A 20,758-nucleotide genomic window follows, 5' to 3' on the forward strand; every position below is an offset into this window, starting at 1 on the left:
TAATTAAATTATTTTATTTACAATAAGGCCTTAATAATATAAAGTCCTCTACATTATGCTTTATACACTATACACAATTTTCTAGATATGCTGTAAAGCCGAAAAAAAATTATCATATTTTTTTTCCCTGTTATCACTGTAAAGCTGTTTTGAAACAATCTGTATTGTAAAGAACTATAGACTATTATAAAGGTGACTTGACTTAACTTGTTTGTTTGTTTTTTGCAGTGAACTCCAAAACATTACTGCTTTCATTTAAACCAGGCAAATACTATACTGTTCCAGAAATGTACCATGGTAACACAATAAATGTATTATAAAATCATAAATAAACATATAGGATTTCCTTTAAACAGTGTAAGAAGAGACTATAAGTAAACAGAAATGTATTCATTTATTATTATACACCTAAAATGGAGTTTTCGATTTCTGTGCTCTAATTAAGGACATCATGATAAAGTATTCTGATAACTGCATATTTTAATTGCAGATGTTAAGCTATAGACAAGCACAAGCATTTCAGATAAAAGTTTCCTCAAAAACAGGTCAAACATGCATGAAAAATTATGCAACAAAAAAGAGAAAACAAATGTCTAAAAACAAAACTGTAATTTTTAAATTGTATATAAACATATATAGGCTACATATATATATATATATATATATATATATATATATATATAATGCACCAGAAAGGCACCAGAGTTTGTCATTGTAGTTCTCAGAATGGCATTTACAGCTCGCCTCTAACACATGTCTTCTTCAAGAGGACCTGAAGACCTTGATCATCTGGTTCAGATGTGTTTGAGTCAAGTCAGAACAAAACTCTACATGAATTAGATTTCCAGATGGATTGTCTACCTATTGAGTTTCATCACAGGGGAAACATGTTGATTTACTGCAGAGGGGAGTGTTCCATTGGAATCATAATTCTCGATTCCATCTTTTGGATAAGAGGCACTGTCAAAAAAACAAAAACAAAACAGACATAAACAAGTCAATGTACTGATCAAAAGCTGTTGCTTTGCTTAGATGTGAACAGTTCTAGTGAAATTCACCAGATGGCACCGTTTACAAAGAAAACACACATTCCTGTTAGCTTGGAATACCCTGAATTCCCTGCAATTCCCAAATCTCCTTTTTGACTCAGTATTTGATCAGACTGACAAAAGTTAAGACATTTTTACATAATTTGAAAAGAAATAGCTAAATATTTTTATTTCAGAGATAATAATAAGTGAGTGGACAATGTAGGATACCAACATTTAAAACATTTCTGGTTGTAAAAACAGTAATATTGTGAGATATTATTACAATTTTAAATAAGCGTTTTCTTTTTGAATATATTTAAAAATGTAATTTATTCCTGTGATGCAAAGATGAATTTTCAGCATCATTACTCCAGACTTCAGTGTCACATGATCCCTCAGAAATCATTCTAAGAGGCAGTTCACATAGAAAGGTTTTTTCCCCATTCCACGGCACTACTTTCCCACAGCTTTTCAATGTAAACACACACTAGACGGACATGAAAAGTGCTATATAAACATGACTTAACTTGACATGCTATTTTACAGTCTTTTCTAAATATATAGGCAGTATACAGTATATTGTGGACGCTTGTTTCAAGAGAAATTTCTATGGGCACTGCAGCAGTCGTGATATCACACTCTGCAGCATATTTGTTAATTTCAACATAAATTTAACATCTAACAAATAACAATAAATCCAAAAAGTAAAAATATACACTTTTCAGCAAAAATTAGCATTCTTTTAATTCAGCCAAGAGGTCAAGCCATGGCTTATCTCTTTTATTAGTGGAACGTCCCGAAATGAGAAACATCTTCACAAGAACTTTTAAAACTGTTTCATTGTGTTTTTGTCGACTGAAAGATTTTCTCAGAAAGATGTTTCGTCAGCTGAACAATTGGTATGTTGTTAAACAACAGTACAATCCATTAAATGCACTGTGCTTCTATACCTCACACACACAGCCTCATTTTCATTCCCAACAAAAACTAAATACGGTGCTGCCCTGACTAAGGTCTAGTGTGCAGTATGCAATAATCATATGCTAATATTTTTTTCTAAGTACTTTGTTCTTACTCACTTGTATAGTGCACATTTACATCCCAGCCCTCTTTTAACCAAGCAGTGTTTCTGGTCTCTTCTCTGGACTGCAGGTCTTTATAAGCTAAAAAAAAAAAAAAAAATATTTTCAGAGATTTTAAAGTGTTGCCACTTATTAATATGCAATGATCAGAAGAAGAAGAAAAGGATGTTTCATACCCCACAAATGATGAACAACATACAAATCGCCGATCTGTGTGAAGAAGCCGCCCACTGCTTCATTGTTTTCCTGTCTGTATTTGATTGCTCGAGCCCTGATCGAGCATGATAAAACCGATTAAAAATGCAACATGGTGATATAATATCAATATTTTTCACAAATCACACACAAACTTACCAATGATTTCCCCATTCGATCATTGTACCAGGCTTGATTGAGAAATTCCAGGACAAACAAAACAAAAAAATAAAAAGTTAAAAACGATGTAAAACGCAATATATTATTTTTTAAAAAGGAACAATTAAATGGCCTTTACTAGTAGTTGATATGATCTCAGTTCATAAATGTTGGGGCCAGTTCTGGGCGCAGGCTCGTTCCAGAAACTAAACTCCAGAAGAAGCTGGTTGCGTCGAGAGATCAACATTTTGCTCCTTTCTTTTCGAAATGCAAGATACGTCTGCAGTACAGGAAACATTTTGGTAAAGGACACACATATGGATTATGACATTATTAAATGCAATTTGTAATGTGTTAAATACCGTATTGAGGTTGAGTTTGTGCAAACACTCCATAAGAGCAGGATATCCCCCAGAGTATCTCCAGAGGTGCACTACAACCACAGAACAGCATGTGTCACTATAGGACTGTAACATCACACACAAAACATGCAGACGGTGCTTGATGTATCACAGATAAAAATACTATATGCTACAGAAAAAACACATGTCATTTCTACCGGAATAAGTTCAGGCAAGAATAATAATTAAAAAAGGAATTTATATATTCATACTCAATTTAGGCTTGTAGAAATTAAAGCATAAATACAAACTTAATAGAATTAAGTAAAACCTTCTCAACTTTCTGATACCGGTGTTCCCATCATGCACTGGGACATTTTTAACAGTTTTTCTGCTGTATTTACACAGTTTTATCATTGATTTTGTTGTTAGGTTTAGTAACTTGCTGTTTAGTGTCATCTTTTCCTACTCAAAATTCCACATTCATACTCAAAAATGATCCAACAAATGTTACCGTTATTGTGTATTTAGTACAAAGTATCGCAATCTCTGAATGGGTACCACATTACTTCTATTATGTAGATATGTTGTCTACACAATATCTACTGTATTATTTACAGTACTTACATGTTCTAAGTAAAGCATACACTTTAAAGGCATGGCTTAATTCAGTGTTATTGTTTGAGAAAATTTAAGTTGATTTTTTATCTGTGTATGTAAGAACAAACTAACTTTAGAAAATAACTATACTTTCATTCACTAAGGACGTATTAAATTGATCATAAGTGACAGCAAAGACATTTATAATGTTACAAAAGATTTAAATTTCAAATAAATGCTTTTCTTTAGAACTTATTACTTATCAAAGAATCATTTCAACACTGATAATAACAAACAAACGCTTCCTGAAATCGGCATAGAATGATTTCTGAAGGATCATGTGACACTGAAGACTAGAGACTGAACATTCAGCTTTGCATCACAGGAATAAATTACATTTTAATTTTGTTGCTATACTTTAAATTACAATAATATTTATTGTACAACCTAAATTAAAGGGGCCGTTCATCCAAAAATGAAAATTCTGTCATCATTTACTCATCCTCAAATTGTTTAAAAAAGAGTTTCTTTCTTGTGTGGAACATAAACGAAGATATGTTGAAGAATGTTGGTAATGATGGACCCGATAGACTTCCATGTCATAAAAAAACTATGGAAGTCAATGGGGTCCATAAACTGTTTAATTGACATTCATTCATCAAAATATCCTTTTATGTTCCACACAAGAAAGAAACTCATACAGGTCTGAAACAACTTGAGTGTGAGTAAATGATGACAGAATTTCCATTTTTGTGAACTATCCCTTTAAAAGAAGAAGACACTGCATACATAAGAAAGTGCATTTAACTATATAGACCACAACGTAATAAAAAGAGGAAGAATCAAAACACTTATAAGACACTAATAATAGTAGCTTAGCTTAGATTTAAATTCAGATTCGGTTAAAACTACTCTGAGACTATTCCACGGTTTTGTCCCATCTCACCTGCTTGATCCTGTTCACCATACCACGTGTTCCAGCTTCCAACGACTTCACATGGATACTCTGCATCCCGATGGAGTTCTTTCTGAACCTCATCCCTAAAATTAGACAGTGGGGAGTGATTACATGGCAACATGGTTATTCATTTAAACTTGTTTTAAACTTATAATACGGTCAATAGGCTATTAAGAACCACATGAAATGGTTTTGCGTGCAGTTTTCATTCTTGTGCTGACAGATCGATGCTATACTACACTGTAAAAAAAAAGTTGCTGCCTTGAATTTTTAAGTACAAATTAACTTGAATGTTTGTGATTTCAACTTAAATTACATTAAACTGATTTTTTAAAAACTAGTTAAATCTTTAACTTATTAAAAAATTGATTGAGTTAAAGCAATGTAAAAACATAAGTTGTCATAACTTATTGATCATATTTTATTTTTTTACAGTGTAATGATAACATATCACGGTCACATGGGACAATCAAGGAATCAAAGTACATCAAATCTAGACATGCAGACCTGAGAGTGTCAAAGTGAAAGAAAGCAAGGCTACATATGAAGAAAATAGACTTGTTCCGCTGTACTGTATATGATTACTCACGACAGTTTGTTGTATGCCTCCATGCACTCTGGCTTGACATTGTGAACTGCAAGAAATTATAAGATTTGAAGATATCAGGAAAGACAAATGGACCAGTACCTTATTTTTGTAACGTTTTGAATTTAGTGAAACCCCTTGTGATTTTATCACTCAAATCATCACCCTCATTTTTCTAAACCCAATTTTCATTACAATTCTCCATACAGCTGGTCTCCTGAAAACAAATGAAATCTTCAAATAAACTCTTTGGAAGCTGATTTATTAAAGCAATTAGTGTAGAACAAACAGTTTAGGCTGTTTTTCTGGAGCCAAACGACAAGAAAGCACATCATTCATGCATAGGGGTATTTTTAGCAATTCCTATCAACTATATTTCATGCACAATTTCTCCCAAGGCCTGAACATTTGAGCGCATCTTAGAAGGTTTTAGATGGATTGGCTCACATTGGATCTTGTAGAGGTTGCTGGTTTCTTTCTTGGAGAGCAGATTGGAGTGGGCATCTTTCCTGGCATCCACTTTGTGTGCAAACATGGAACTCAACCAGCCTTCATCACTTTTATTTGCAAAACCTCTAAAGATTCACAAGCAAAACTGTTTCAGCAAGTGTTTAATAAATATATAAATGATGCATCACAAGCTGCAATGCAAAAGTTAGTTGTTAGTTGATGTGACGTTTCAAGGAGTGGCAGCAATGATATCCTAAATACTTATTACACACGCAGTTTTAGTGACTTGATATTAACTTTTAAAGTGCATACGTGGGTCAAAAATGAATGCAAACATTAGATGCTTATTGTTACATAACATGAATTTTGGCAATAAAAAATACATTTTAATGATAATTTACAGCTTACTTAGCTATACTTTAGGGACAAATTTGCTCCCTGTGGAGAACACTGAGTCATAAATGAATTCATGTTTTTACTTTAAATATGCAAAAGGTTTTCTTGTAGAATTAGCCTGTAGATATTATGATTTTTACTTTTATATAGCTACACAGTCTATGTGTGTCTTTATTAGATTGGTAGGATGTGTGTGTGTGTGTGTGTGTGTGTGTGTGTGTGTGTGTGTGTGTGTGTGTGTGTGTGTGTGTGTGTGTGTGTGTGTGTGTGTGTGTGTGTGTGTGTGTGTGTGTGTGTGTGTGTGTGTGTGTGTGTGTGTGTGTGTGTAACCTCAAGTTGCTCCAAGTATGCTGTAAATAGCTATGGTTAAAAGCATCTGCTAAAATATGATAATTATACTTAATAAAACTTATGAATATACAAAGTCTTTTAAAATAAAACTTAGCTTATTCCAAGTTAAAACTAAGTGTTCAAAGACAGAAATTATTGGAATGTCAGAGGAAATATTTAGTTATAGCAATATTAGCAATATTATATGCATTGTGGGTGCAAATTTAGAGACTAGAACTAGATATTGAATTGATGCACTCTTCGAAATTCTCTCGTAATACTGCAGGACTCTTCTATATAAACTACCCACATACTGAATATGACTGAATTTACTCTAGATCTGCACTTTTACTTGCATAGTTGCATTGCTGATTAATTTAGCAATTTTTGTATCGTATTACATCTCAAGTGACAAAAGCATTACCTGGCCAGCCATGCTGAATGCACCTTGTTAAGGAAATGCTGCTGTCTCTTGAGGATATGTAGAGAGCGTGTTGCCGCCATTATTCTCGCTGTTGTGTGTAGGTTCACATCTTCAGTATATGAAGTTGCAGGAGTTGCAACACACGCGCTTCTCTGAGTTAATGTTTGACGCGCGTGAACTGTTGGACTTCAGCTCCATGTGCGCCTTTGATTCATGAAACGTCACTTTTAGGAACTCATTGATCACAACGATTAATCTGTTGACTTGGTCGCTAATGTAATTAAAATACAGTCAAAACAGGAAAGAAAGAAAAAACTGTTTAACTTAGCTGGTTTGCCCGTTTTAACTTGTCTGTTGACTTTTAGGGGGGTTTGAAAAAAAGTGAATAATAATAATGAAATCAGACTAAATGCAATGGGGAAGCACATTTGCTGACAAAATACCAGTTATTATGCTAATTATTTGTAGGGAAGATGTGACACTGACATGATGTTGTTCACTTGAATAGTCTTGCAGTGTGAGAAATAAGTTTTAGAAGTACAAATATTGAATTGAATACTTTAATGTTTTATTCAACATTGATAAAAAGTTACAATCCTAAAAAATAATCTTTTCACAAAACATTCAAGCAGAACAATTGTTTTCAACATTGATTACAATAAGAAATGTTTCTTGAAATCAGCATATTCAGTGATTTCTGAAGGATCATGTGACACTGAAGACTGGAGTAAAGATGCTGAAAACTCAGCTTTGCATGACGGAGGAGATATTTTAAATAGTATTAATATTTAATAATATTTACTGTATTCTGAAGAAATAAATGCAGTCTTGGTGAGCACAAGATACTTTTTTTAACATAAAAAAATCCTGCAGACCCCAATTTTGAATGGTATTGTAGCATAAAGGAATTGGATAAATGTTGTTTACAGTGATTTTACACAAATTCTAGCTTGTCATTGCTCCACACGTCATGTCAACTACCCATTCTGTTTGATATGTTTTAAAGTCTAAGGTCACTAATGCCATCAAACCCTGATCAATACATCATTCTACTGAATCATTGTTCCCTTAACGCCAGAAACCGATCCATCATCTATGACTTGATCCAATTTACCACATGGAGGAGTGTGAGGCTAGATTCAAATCAGTTTAGAGTCTCAATTCTATGCAAGTTAAAAAATACATTTGCAGTTTTACATGCCTATGGATTGTCCAGAATGTTTTATACATTTCAGGTCTTTTTTTCCACTATGATTCACTTGGAGGTTTGGGAGTGTTTCTTTGGTGCTGTTGAGTAAGTCTTTAAATTCTTGGTCCACGCAAATGTCCTACAAGAAAACCGATGTTAGAAATAAAGAGCAATAAATATCAAAGGAAATATGAGAAATGAATAGGTAAGGGTCACTCACAGAGAAGTCCAAGCACTCAACTGCAGATTCTGGGTTTGCTTGAACTGATTTTAGAATGGCGAAGCATCCCGCTGACTGCATTGGGTTCCTAGACATCTGGATCAATCCCGAAAACCAACAGAATTAGTCATAACACATACAGAAATGCTATCAATCTCTTCTGACGCGGAATTGAAAGTTTACGCTCAAAAGCCACTTTAGCATTACTTGCTTCAATAACTCATCTGCTGTTCCTATTCTAATGTTTCGTACTTTGAGAATTCGTAGAGTTGTGTTCACTTTGAGGCCCAGCGCAAAATGAACGGCTCCTTCAAACGGTATGCGATTATTGCTGCAGACAAAGAACAAAGACAACACTGAAGTATTTTTGGCAATGGAAGTAAAAGTGTTTATGAATGCGTTTTGAATGCGTTATGAATCATTTTATTGACTGTTTGCTAAATCTGGTGTTTGTTGATTTCCCCACTGCAAATAAATCATGAATAAAATGTGCATTGTGAACATTCAAACAATTTCAGCCGTCGACCATCTCATAATTACGGCAATAAATCAAGACAACTGTCCACGTGTGCACGTAAAGAAGAATAAGAGAGGGCAGTATGTGCCTTCAAATCATTGACTCGTGGTTGAGCACATCCTATAAATACAGTTATGATATATAACCACTATGACGACAATACCTAATGTTCAGATCCTCCAGTGTATTGTTGTTTTTGAGTGCCTCCTCTAGAGCCACGGCACCTTCTTTGCCCAGGCCGTTGTACGACAAATCCAGGGTCCGCAAGAAGATATTTCCCTTAAAAAATCAAATCCAACAGACCGACTATAGTAACATGTGTGCAGAAATTAAGTGCTCCTTTTTTAAAGGGGTAATATCATATTATACATGCAATCTGGAGGCAATCACATCATTACCACATGGCACAAGCTGATTGGCCTCTGCTGACCCTGCAGCCAATGAGAATGCTTGCTCAACATTTAAATAGTCTGGTTTGCTATAAACTGGTCAGAGTTCCTCTGAAACCCTCCACCTCCCCCAGCTCCACCTGCCTAGATCTGCGATGGAATGTATGTATATCTATTAAAGCAGCATATCTTACAAACTTACATAAAGTATCTGTGTATCTATTAGCAGTAGAAAGTCCATTTTGCAGCAATAATCAGCAGCAGCTTAGCAGAATTTGGGCCCTATCATACACCCGGTGCAATGCAGCGTCAAGTGCGACGCAAGTGTTTTTTGCTAGTCTCAGCCTGACGCAGTTCTCATTTTCACGTCCTGCGCCACGTTGTTTATATAGCAAATGCATTTGCGCCCATCTGTGTGCCAATGGGCTGCTGGTCTGAAAACGAGGTGTGTTCGGGCGCATTGTTGACGCCGTGCTATTTTGAGGCGAGTGAAATAGACTGCACTATTGACCAACTGAATGGCGCAGTATTTTTGTTATTTAAAGAGCGCATTAGTAATGTCACTGTGAGCCTATAGGCAGGTCCACAACGCGCGTACACGCTGCTTATTACACACACAGGGATGCGCAGCAGCACACAAACATGCCAAATATTAAAAATAAAAAGATTATTATTGTGTACATAAAGATATGGTGGAATCCGGCTTGTCCCGTAGATGGTCTGCTTGCGCGTTTTAACCTCGCGCACGAGCAGATCCGTTTCCTCTCTGGAGAAGCATTCAGTCTTTCCACTATCAAATTCGGCCATTTAAATAGTGAATCCGCCATGGTGCGAGCGCAACTGGCTTTTAAAGGGAATGGGAGATGAAACTCTGATTGGTTTATAGCAAGTTACGTCCAAAACACAGCCATTTCTCAGACCTTTTAGACCATGCGCATGAGCTGCGCTGACCATTTTTCATTGAACTAGCAAAAGTGCACTTGATTTAGACCATGCGCTTAGATCGTTAAAATAGGGCCCAGTCTGCCAAGACCAAATACATTAACATTGCCATATTCAATTACATGCTAAAACTATTCCAAGAGTTGTCATGATGGAAAATGCTCTTTATTTATTTATTTATTTATTTTTGGACAGGGGAGGAAGTGTCAGTATGTTTTCATACCGAAATGAACTCTTTTATCTCAAAACATTAAGTGATCTTTGATTCCTCGTGATAAGACTCCTTTACTGCACATAATGGGGTATCTAACAGGATTTTACTCTATCTGAGTTGTTAAAACTTGCCTTGATCAATGGATTTTAGGCTAAAGTAAATTCTTAGCATGAGTGACTGACTCTGGCAGAGGATGGACTATATTTTTCTCTTACCCCCAGGCCTTCAGCAAATGCAATGGCTCCTTTTCCTCGAATGCAGTTCCAAGCCAGATTGAGTGACTTCATTCCCGTGTTCTCGGCAATAGCAGCACCCAGGATTTCCCCTGAGGGGAGGAGAAACATGCAGAGCAACATGGGGGAGTTACTCTTATTAATTCAGCGTTTATGTGCCTTCCACTCATAATTTGATTTCTGTATGATAGCTGACTAGATTTAGGCCCAAAATATGGTGGTCCCCTTGTGAGTGACCCTCTCTCTAAAATAAAATAAAAAAGTCATAATATTACATAATATATTTTTATTTATAATATTATATTAATTAAAATATTATAAATATGTGTCAAATTTTATCTTGAAAAAGTTTTTTATTATTAAATTGGCACTGTATTTTCTTTATGCCCACCCATAGGTTACCTTTAGAAGATGCATAATAAACCTGAAGAGAAACTAAATTAAATAAAAGTCTCTACAAAGCTAAATGGGTTACGGTTTGATGCAAAACCAGTTGAGAGCCACATATTTAGTTAAAACTTTTATCCAAAGCAACTCATTACAAGGACAACCCCCTGGAGTAACCTGAGGTCAAGCATGCAATGCTGATCGTTTATATTTCACTCCTTGCTGGGATTAAACCTGCTAACGTGCAGAAATTAATACTTTTATTCAGCAAGTCTGCATTAAATTGATAAAAAAGTGACAGAAATATTTTGTACTAGTTTAAATGTCTTTACTATTTCAAAGAAATGTTGTTCTGTGCATCAACAACATCTACAAAATCCACAAACATATTAAGCACCACAATGATAATAATAATCAATGTTTCTTGAGCAGCAAATCATCATATTAGGATGATTTCTGAAAGATCATGTGACACTGAAGACTGGAGTAACGATGCTGAAAATTCAGCTTTGCATCACAGACAGGAATATAAAATATTGAATATATAATAAAATATATTCAAATAGAAAACGGTTATTTTAAATCATAATAATATTTACTGTATTTTGAACAAATAAATGCATCCTTGGAGAGCAAAAATCGTACAGACCACAAACTTTTGAACGGTATTACGTACACTAGCATTTCCTTAAACGGTTTCCATTTTCAAAGCTCTTAAATAAATAAAAACTCAATGAATATCATATTTGATTTATATTACTATATCAGGCCTTATTGAGCATATTTTCAATGGTCACCAGGCTAGCCTGCCAAGAATAAGCAAGCAGTGTATGATTATAAAAAGAAAGCCATCACCATATGTAATATGAACAGAGATGTGCCAGTGAAATCTGTTAAGGATGTATGAATCATGGCGGGTCATGGAGGAGTTCCTCTTGATGATTATGTGCAATATTTTATTGAGGCAATTTCCCTATTTTCACACTGTCATTCATGCTGACAGCTACGGGGCTTTAGGACTATATTCTATATCCCCTCATCATCGCAGTATCTCTGATCATTTGAGATCCAGCCCTCTGGATATGGAGATGTTTGCAAATAGGAAGATATTGTGCTTGTGTTGAAGCTGAATATCATTTCCAATTTGCATTGCAGTTCAGCAGAGGGCACTTAGCTATAACAAACAACATTATTCTGAAGAATCGCTTTTCCATACATTCTCACGGAAAGATAATCTTGGGTGAGCCAGATGTGTTTGAAAACAGCAGATTTGAAGGTTTTTATCAGCAGGTTTTGCCACTCTGACATGATATCTATGTTTGTCAAAGTATTAAAAAAGTATTTAACAGTAGGTAAAAAGTTGAAGTTGGCATGAAGTGGAAGTTTTCTGAATGCAACTTCAAAAAGCTCAGTTTTCGTAATAAAAATGCTAATGTAATATAGCCTGAGAGTTCTCTTTTGCTTAGTGAATTGAAACTAAATTATCAAAATTTTGTGCCTAGACATTTTATTTTGTGCTGTAAAATCATCAGCATAATCAAAGTAAGAGAAACCGACATATTTAATTTGATTCCCATTGTAAAATATTGCAGTGAAGGTTAATGTTTTCTTTTATTATTATGCATGTGTTAGGTCAAATCTCAAGCTGTTTTCTTCTCCTTGTCCTACTAAGTGGCCATGTAATAGTCTTCCAGTTCAAGTGTTATGCGCAAGCATTCGACATTAGGCAGCCAAATACCACTAAATGCCCCTTTAAAAGCAAAGTTATTGAAGAAGAGGTCTGCCGTAATCATGTCGAAAGCTCAAGGAGTGAACCTTTCAACCGCAAGCTTTTCACATCATCTCACACCTGCCATATCTGCGAATCTGTTGTGACTGAGGTCGAGGTGCTGGAGTTTCTGGTTGCCGATCAGAGCTGGAGACAGGTGTCTGGCCGCTCGCTCATCCAGATGGTTCCCGGAGAGGTTGAGAGAGAATAGAGTAGTGTTTTCCAACAGCATGCTGGACAGAGCCCTGGCTCCATATTCACCCATCCGGTTTTCTGACAAATCAATTTCTGGGAGGGAAAAACACAATCAACTGCATAATCATTAAAAGTTTTACTTTACTTTTGTAAAGCGCTTTTCACAATACATATAAACGTGTCTACATTAATGTAATGTAATTAGTGTCCAAATAATACATTTCAGAAATGTACATATATACAAGTCACGCAGTTAGCTAACAATGAATTAATTTAAATGACAAGTTCGGTATTTTACACTTAAAGCCCTGTTTTCAGATAGTTTCTGATGAAATTGAACGGTTACGATTGAAATTTGGACAATCTGCATTTCCTTCAACCTGAGGCCTGTTCATTTCACTTTTGCCAAAAATAGAACTTTTGTTTGTTATTAAAAAACAAGCAAGCAGGCCCAGCTCGGGTGAGAAAAAGTAACGCAAAATAATGTAACGCATTACTTTCCATTAAAAGTAACTAAGTAATGCAATTAGTTACTTTTTTTTTAGGGAGCAACACAATATTGTAATACGTTACTTTTAAAAGTAACTTTCCCCAAAACTGATGATAATCTGCAAAAAAATATATTTTTTTGAAGTTGTAAATAAAACAAAGATTATTGGAGCACATTTGACAAGAAAATACTATTTCAGTTTTCCAAATTTAACTTTTAATTCAATGTCTTTGCTTGCCAATAGTTTGTGAAATTTACTAGTAATTTCTGAGAGAAAATAGTTTCAAACTCAATCCTACACCTTATATTTTTTTTAGTGAAAGTGTGCGTTTACTAAATGGACATGGCTGTTGCATGATGTTTTGGGGGCTACACATCAACAGAATGAACTCATTATCATTCAGCCTAAACTGGATAATTTCTATTACATTTTCACAACAGTCTCAGACATTTGAACACCGTTGTGCACAGATATCGCAGGACAGGAATGATAAAACACCTTGCAAAACACTGAGGTCTAAAAGATTCCAGACTGTCCGATCACCACGTCCCTCTACAAAATACATGACCAGACTGTCTCACGGACAAGATCAAACAGACTTGAAGTTCACACTGCCACTGAATCCCAAAGAGAAGTCCAACAGGAAACAAGCCAGTATTGTAAAGTAGAAGCAGTGTGTGTGTCACCTGTGATGTAGCAGTTCTCTTTGAGCATGTCAGCGATGGCAGCGGCGCCCATTCCCTCCATACAATTATCTCGCAGATTCAGTTTCAAGATGGAGGTGTTGGTCACCAGAGAAACCGCCAGAGCTTTGGTTCCCTATAGAGGAGAGTTTTTAAAATGTTTAATGTTGTTTTGTTACCCTTTATGCTGTGTATAAAGCATTTTTTTAAATGGGAGCACTGTGTATTTAAAAACGCCAGAACCATGAGTCCAACAGTTGGTTTCCAGAACTAAAAATCCCATTCATTTTCACAATAGGAGAAGTGATTTTTAACTTATAAACCTTTAAAAAAAAGACCTAGTGAAATGGTATATGGTTTTACTGAAGCCATCAGCACACATTATTTTAACTTACTTTTAAATATTCATGTTTAACAGTGGGAATCCTCATGAAAAATGGCATTACCCATGATTCTGCAATAAAATCTTGACCAATCAGAGAAATGAAACAAATCATGCCAACAGTCGGCATGTAAAAAAGTAAATATGGTTACAAAGTAAATACGGCATGTAAACGGAAGTAAAAATTTCATGAATTTTCTCCATAATGGAATTGATTTTGAACTATAACTTAAACCTTTAAAGACTACGCAGTTGTTAACTCCCAGCAAGCAATAGTCTATCATACATCTCGCAAGTTTTTTTTGGCAAAAACGACATTTAACCAAACCAAAGAAAGTATACAATGTAGAAAACCTACATTACCCATAATGCTGTGCAGAAAATTACACCAATCACAGAATCGAAAAAAGCTACAGGCTCCAAATGACCTCATTAGCCCCGCCCACTCCAATGAAGCACTGCGAATGGCGTATAATTGATTATACAGATAATCAACATTTGTTAATGAGAAGTTTTATATTTCTCCATTGTTTTTAATCATGCTGTTCACAATGCTTCATGGGATTGTAGTTTTTTCCCTCAGTAAAGCCGTCTGACATTAAATCTGCTTCTTTGCTCTTACCTGTGATCCCAATCCATAATGCATCATGTTGATTTCACTCTGTCTCATATTTCGGAGGAAGTAGGATACAGGAATTACGTTCAGCATCTTACAAGCCTCTTTGTAGCGAGACTGGCCTGTAGGGTCATATGCTTGTTTTTCATCTAAAAAAAAAAACAATCAGAATACCTCTCATTAGTTTGATAAGATATCTTTTCTATAAATTATGCAATGTCTTTCAAAGCCCGTAAGACTTCTTTGTTTGTTTTTTGACAGTGAAGAAGCAACTGACGCTGGTAGGTCACATGACAATGACAACATGGCGTCCGGATTACATTCATACTCATAGGTTCATACTACACACACTCATACATGCAGCACATACTATTTTAGCGGTCACGAAGTAATTACTTATTCAGAATAATTACCTACTCAAGAGAGTGTGCGATTTTGACGCAGCCTTTGTCAATGTTTAAATGTAAAAACAAGCCTAAATTCAAGCTGTTCATCATATAAAGTGATCGAGTTTCTTCCAAAAATATGGACTAAACCGTTCAATTCATATGGATTAGTTTAACTTTTTGAAACGTAAAAGTGTAGGCGGTGAATGAGGGGACAGAAATTTCTCAGATTTCATCAAAATATCTAAGTAAAAATAAAATAAAATAAAAAAGTATATTTCTCCATTTATGGGCATTCATTGCAGACATTTCAATGTATTAGTAGATATTTTTGGAGCACTTTAAAAAGCATGAAATCTATAATTCTATAATATTCTGTAAAAATAAATTACAATACAATATTATATTTAGTGTTTTTAAGTGCTATTACTATTTTATAATACAAACAATATATTCATAAATATATTAATATATATAATTGTCCTGTGGCTGTAGCCCCTGCTTCTAAATAAGTCTAATACAAGAAATACAAATGCAAATATCAATGTAAAACAATAAGTAATAGTAATGATAATCCTAAAAAACAACAACAGAAGATAACATTGAAAAACTGCTGAGAATCTGATCTTCTGTAGCACAGACAGTGCGGGACAAGTTACTCATAAAGTTAGGGTTCTACTATTATTGTTATGAGCAAAAATAAAAATGCAAGCAAGCGCCGGTAATCAGAAGATAACCAATATGGCGTATTCACACATGCAACCTTAGCTCAATTGAGATGAACTGGTGTGACTTTGTAAACCAAATACGACAACAGTGTATCATTGTTTCTCATTGAGATGCGCAATTATCATGAATGTGGAAAATTCCCAAGCCATTCATTAAGCTATGCGGAGGCACACCGCAGTAATCTAGCAGATGGCTATCTCTAATAAGCTGAATAAACAGCCATCAGAGAGATAGTGAGAGATGGATCGAGCCGTGATTTATGTATATGTAGAGCATTGTGTAGGTGTTTCGGTATCTGCAGAACAAGCAGGTGAAAAATGAGAGAGAGAGAGAGAAAGAGAGAAGCCTGTCTGAAATTACAAGCGTGACTCACGGCCGTTTGCCTGTTTTATTTCCCATTGAGTGGAAACATCATATTCTCTGCCCCTTAGCTCTTTGACACCCTCTATCAGAACGTGCATCACCCACGCCCCCCGCCAGCCCACTCCCTCTCTCTCTCTCTCTCTCTCTCTCTGTTCATATACACAACTTTCACTTTTAATAAGAACTCTCACTGTGAAATCTGCTGAGTTCCAGGTCTATGTCAAAATCCTGGTCAGCGAGGACACACTCTTCCTCCTGCTGCTGTCCATCACCTGGGAGGCCTCGACCTTCCTCCACCTCGTCTTCTTCATGTGTGTAATCTTCATCCTGTTGGGCCGTTCTTATGCTTTGATGCTGGCTGGGGGATCTAGGCACTCTCTGCGCAGAAGGATCAACTTTTTCAGGCAGGGAATATGCTCAGAAATTATAACTCGTCTTTCAGTCGTCTGTCCAACGCTTTACTCTTTTGTCTAATAAGCCTTATAAACCCTCAAACTTTTATTTCTATCTATCTATCTATCTATCTATCTATCTATCTATCTATCTATCTATCTATCTATCTATCTATCTATCTATCTATCTATCTATCTATCTATCTATCTATAGTATATATCTATCTATCTATCTACAGTACTTATCTATCTATCTATCTATCTATCTCTATCTATCTATCTCTCTATCTATCTATCTATCTATCTACAGTATCTATCTATCTATCTATCTATCTACAGTTTATATTTATCTATCTATCTATCTATATCTATCTATATGTCTGTCTATCTATCTATCTATCTATCTATCTATCTAGTAATCGTTAGATAGATAGATAGATAGATAGATAGATAGATAGATAGATAGATAGATAGATAGATAGATAGATAGATAGATAGATAGATAGATAGTCTACAAGTCTTATAAACCTCTAAACTTTTTCAAGGCTTTTTCAACCTTATTCAAAACTTTCTAACAAGACTTTGTTCCATCCATTCATCTATCTATCTATTGTATCTATCTATCTGTCCGTCTGTCCGTCCTCAAAACTTTCCAATAAGACTTTGTCAAGCATCCAAACAAACTTGTCAAACTTTGATGTTCTAAACATTGTTATATGAATTTCTACATTTCACTTCTGAATGGTGCTCAATTTTATCATTTTACTTCCACAAAGTGACATATTTCATGATATTTCATTTGCATGAAACATACTGTGAGGAAAAAAAACATACTGTAGGGTAGGAATTGATTTTGGTACCAGATACCAGAATGGAGCTGCAGATGGTTTGTGGTGAGTGGTTGAAAAGTAACTGTGTGTGTGTGCCCACTGGTGCTGAGATGAGCGGGCGTTTACAATTCAGTTTCTATGTGAGATGAGCAACGGGCTCATGCGGGGGATTCTGGGATTGACAGCGGTGAGAGCATCACAAAGTTGAGAAAACCTAAACTATATACAATGACATAAACAAACACTGGTCAATCCCATTCCAGTCAAGCTCAATATGCTGATAATAGAGTGTGAGTATCTGATGAATTCGGTGCTCAAATGACATCATTATATACAGGTACTGTCATAAAAAAACATTTTTTTAAACCAACTTTTGAAAAGTATAGTGTATTATCTTCTTTAATTCAGATGCCATTTGGATGCTTTTATGGTGGTTAAATTTGGGCTGGGTCAAAAAAATGATTAAATTGACACTGTATGTTTACTTTGAGTATTCGTAGCTCCCCCTTCCCCAATGAAATTCATGCATATTTATTGACTGTGTTTTGAAAGTAGGCTATTCATAAACCATACTGAAGACATTCACACTCACTACTTCAGCAACAGTGGACACAATAGAAGGGATTTGGGATTTCAGAAACCAGTGTTGACTGTTCAACCTTTCATACGCCAAACCATGCCACTTCCCCTAAACCCTAAAATCCGATTGGTTGAAAGGATGTTGATCCAGGAACATGTGCTAGTCATCATGTGGTTTCTAACATACAAGCAAAAGAAACAGAGTAACACTTTACAATAAGGTTTGATTTGTTAACTACATCTGTTAACATGAACAAATGAACAATGAACAATTTTTCCACAGCATTTATTAATCTTAGTTCATGTTAATTTCTACATTTATTTAAAAAACATTAAGATCAAAAGTTGCATTTGTTAACATTGTGAACTACCATGAACATTTTTATTGACATTAACAAAGATGAATAAATGCTGTAAGAATATACTGTAAAGAAATGAGACCTTACAGTAAAGTGTTAACAGAAATGGTGAAATATGAGCATGGACACTCACTTGGCCATCAACACTTCCTCTGCTGTAGACACTTCTGGGTCTGCTGACCGGCCTGCTCGCAATTCCCCCCAAATCCTCTTCTTTTCCTCCTTCTTCTCCATTATCTTCACACACAGGTGGAAGAATACTTTCTCTTGTCACCTTTTTACCCGCTACCATTCTGGGTATGTTTTTGAGATTTTGTGATTGTTTTGCTCAAACTAAATCACATTTGATTCACTCTAGCTTTCCCAAGTCAGACAAGATCGATATCCTTAAATGAAATCAAATCTGTGAGAGAGCAAATCAGTGCAGTGTTGTCTCCCGTTGCCCCAGACTATCCCGCTCTGTTGGAGGGTCACGTTTGACTGACAGTCACTTTGAATAATTGTAGAGCTGCATTTTTGGACAGTTTGTCCAATCAGCAGTGGAGCCTGAACAGCGAGGCTGGGCTATTGTTCAGCTCACTTGTTTTGTTGACTGGTTTCCATGGTGTTACTTCTCCTCTCACAAAGCCACACTCAATCTTTTTCTGAAGTGAGTGGTAAAATACAGATAAACAATTAAATAAAACTAAGAACATAGGCTGCTTCTCCCTTCAGTATATCAGCTTCATTATAAAAGCTAGTCAGCTGCTCTCAACACAATGTAAATTAAATATAGTTTTATAATTAATATATATAGCCTATATGTACAGTATGTGTGTGTGTGTTTGTGATACATAATCTATGTACAGTATGTGTATATATATTGTTTTATGGTGTGTAACTCTGCACCTTTACCTTATTTTTTATTCTTAGGTTAGGTAAGCAAGTTGAATCGGACCTAAATTATAAGCATTTTTACTTTGAGTATTCGTAAGCATTTTAAAATACTTACAATTTGGACTGAAGACTTCTCCGGGGTCTGTTCTAAATCAATTCCCCGGGACGTTATACAAATAGTCCATTTATTTATTACAATTAGTATCTATAGCACAGGTATTTTACAAATACATAAGTATTAAGCAAATTACAAATATCAAAAAGTTTTCCAATCCGTTGCCAAATAACTATTTATTTTCGTGTCTTATTTCTTGGTTAGTTTAGTAATGTTAAAGGGACATAAGTTATATCTTATAGCAATATCAGTGATTGTTCTGGTGCCAGAGAAGCTCTTCAGGTGTTCACAAACGCAGCGTGAGTGTCACTGTCGTCGTCACAGATATTTAAAGATAAATTAGTGACCTCCCCAAATGAGGTCATCTATCTAGACTGAACACCCCCTTTTGTGTGTGTTCTCCTTCTCATTTGGCGAGTTCCTCTCCTCTTGTCAGCATCACTTTTCATTCAACATAAAAAGGTTGCTCTAATACGTTTTCTTCTCTACTTTGAGCATAAGAGTGATATGTAGAGTGGTCTCATCCTTATCTCTTTGACCTTATTAACTCAGTCGCTTCTGTACTTGCACACATGTATAACTCTGCAACACTCTCCAGCCTAAAGGTCACAGCACTACTGGGAGAATATAATTATAGAATATAATCTATATTATATCTAATTAAATCTAACTATATTCATTGTATTATATAAAAAAAATCCCTTTGGAACTGTTACATCTTTACCTCATATAAAAAGGCTTTTCAGAAAAGAAAAAAAACATTATACATAATATATTAGCTAAATACGTCAAACATTGAGGGTGATTTTATTATTATGCATATTAAACAACAATATATTCATTCTATGTTTTTATGGCCTATATATATATACATATTTTTTATAATTTGTAATCCCCACCACTTATTTACATTTACTAAATAGTATTTAGGCCTATATCATTTATTTTTAATCTAAAATGTCAGAAATAAAAATATATATATATTTTTTTTTTTTTGCATAATTACATTTTAAAGTTTTTTTTTCATATTTAGTATGGAAGCATTTAGTATGTGTCTTTTTCTGCAAATAATTTTTTTAATGAATATCTGAGACCAAATTCAGTCACAGAGCCTCGATTTTAGAAACCCTTGTTATTAGCGACACCGGTGGTCGTTAGGTGAACTGCAGCCAGCCACTTATTGCTCACACTCTTGCTGTTCCCCAGTAATGTTTTCTGATAAATCACTGTCTGATGAGGTAAGTTAGGAGTTTACAGTAGATAGACCTGCAAATATGCTTTCTTATTCATTGAATGTTGTCATTAAAGTCCCTCTGTGGTGAAAATTAAGTTTTTAATGTTGTCCCCTTAA

General features: G+C 35.1%; 2 protein-coding genes across 2 annotated transcripts; both read right to left on the reverse strand.

The window, feature by feature from the left end:
* Nucleotides 1–205: 205 nt before the first annotated feature.
* Nucleotides 206–6,771, reverse strand: nipsnap1 (nipsnap homolog 1 (C. elegans)). Its single transcript, XM_079606334.1, has 10 exons — nt 6,553–6,771; nt 5,400–5,527; nt 4,956–5,001; nt 4,355–4,449; nt 2,830–2,900; nt 2,607–2,747; nt 2,468–2,499; nt 2,290–2,384; nt 2,111–2,194; nt 206–960 (listed from the first exon to the last, which is right to left on the reverse strand). Exons 1-10 carry the CDS (start codon nt 6,630–6,632, stop codon nt 896–898), a joined length of 837 nt encoding a protein of 278 aa, XP_079462460.1. The 5' UTR covers nt 6,633–6,771; the 3' UTR covers nt 206–895.
* Nucleotides 6,772–7,100: 329 nt separating this feature from the next.
* lrrc74b (leucine rich repeat containing 74B) lies at nt 7,101–18,714 on the reverse strand. The gene is made up of 10 exons (XM_079607364.1): nt 18,550–18,714; nt 16,448–16,634; nt 14,785–14,927; nt 13,784–13,916; nt 12,493–12,699; nt 10,239–10,348; nt 8,642–8,757; nt 8,214–8,292; nt 7,962–8,057; nt 7,101–7,880 (listed from the first exon to the last, which is right to left on the reverse strand). The coding sequence occupies exons 1-10, from the start codon at nt 18,706–18,708 to the stop codon at nt 7,746–7,748; spliced, it is 1,365 nt and encodes a 454-aa protein (XP_079463490.1). The 5' UTR covers nt 18,709–18,714; the 3' UTR covers nt 7,101–7,745.
* Between the last annotated feature and the right edge of the window lie 2,044 nt (nt 18,715–20,758).

The sequence above is a fragment of the Phoxinus phoxinus genome, assembly GCF_949152265.1.
Source record: "Phoxinus phoxinus genome assembly, chromosome: 3".
In the NCBI taxonomy this organism is placed as follows: Eukaryota; Metazoa; Chordata; class Actinopteri; order Cypriniformes; family Leuciscidae; genus Phoxinus; species Phoxinus phoxinus.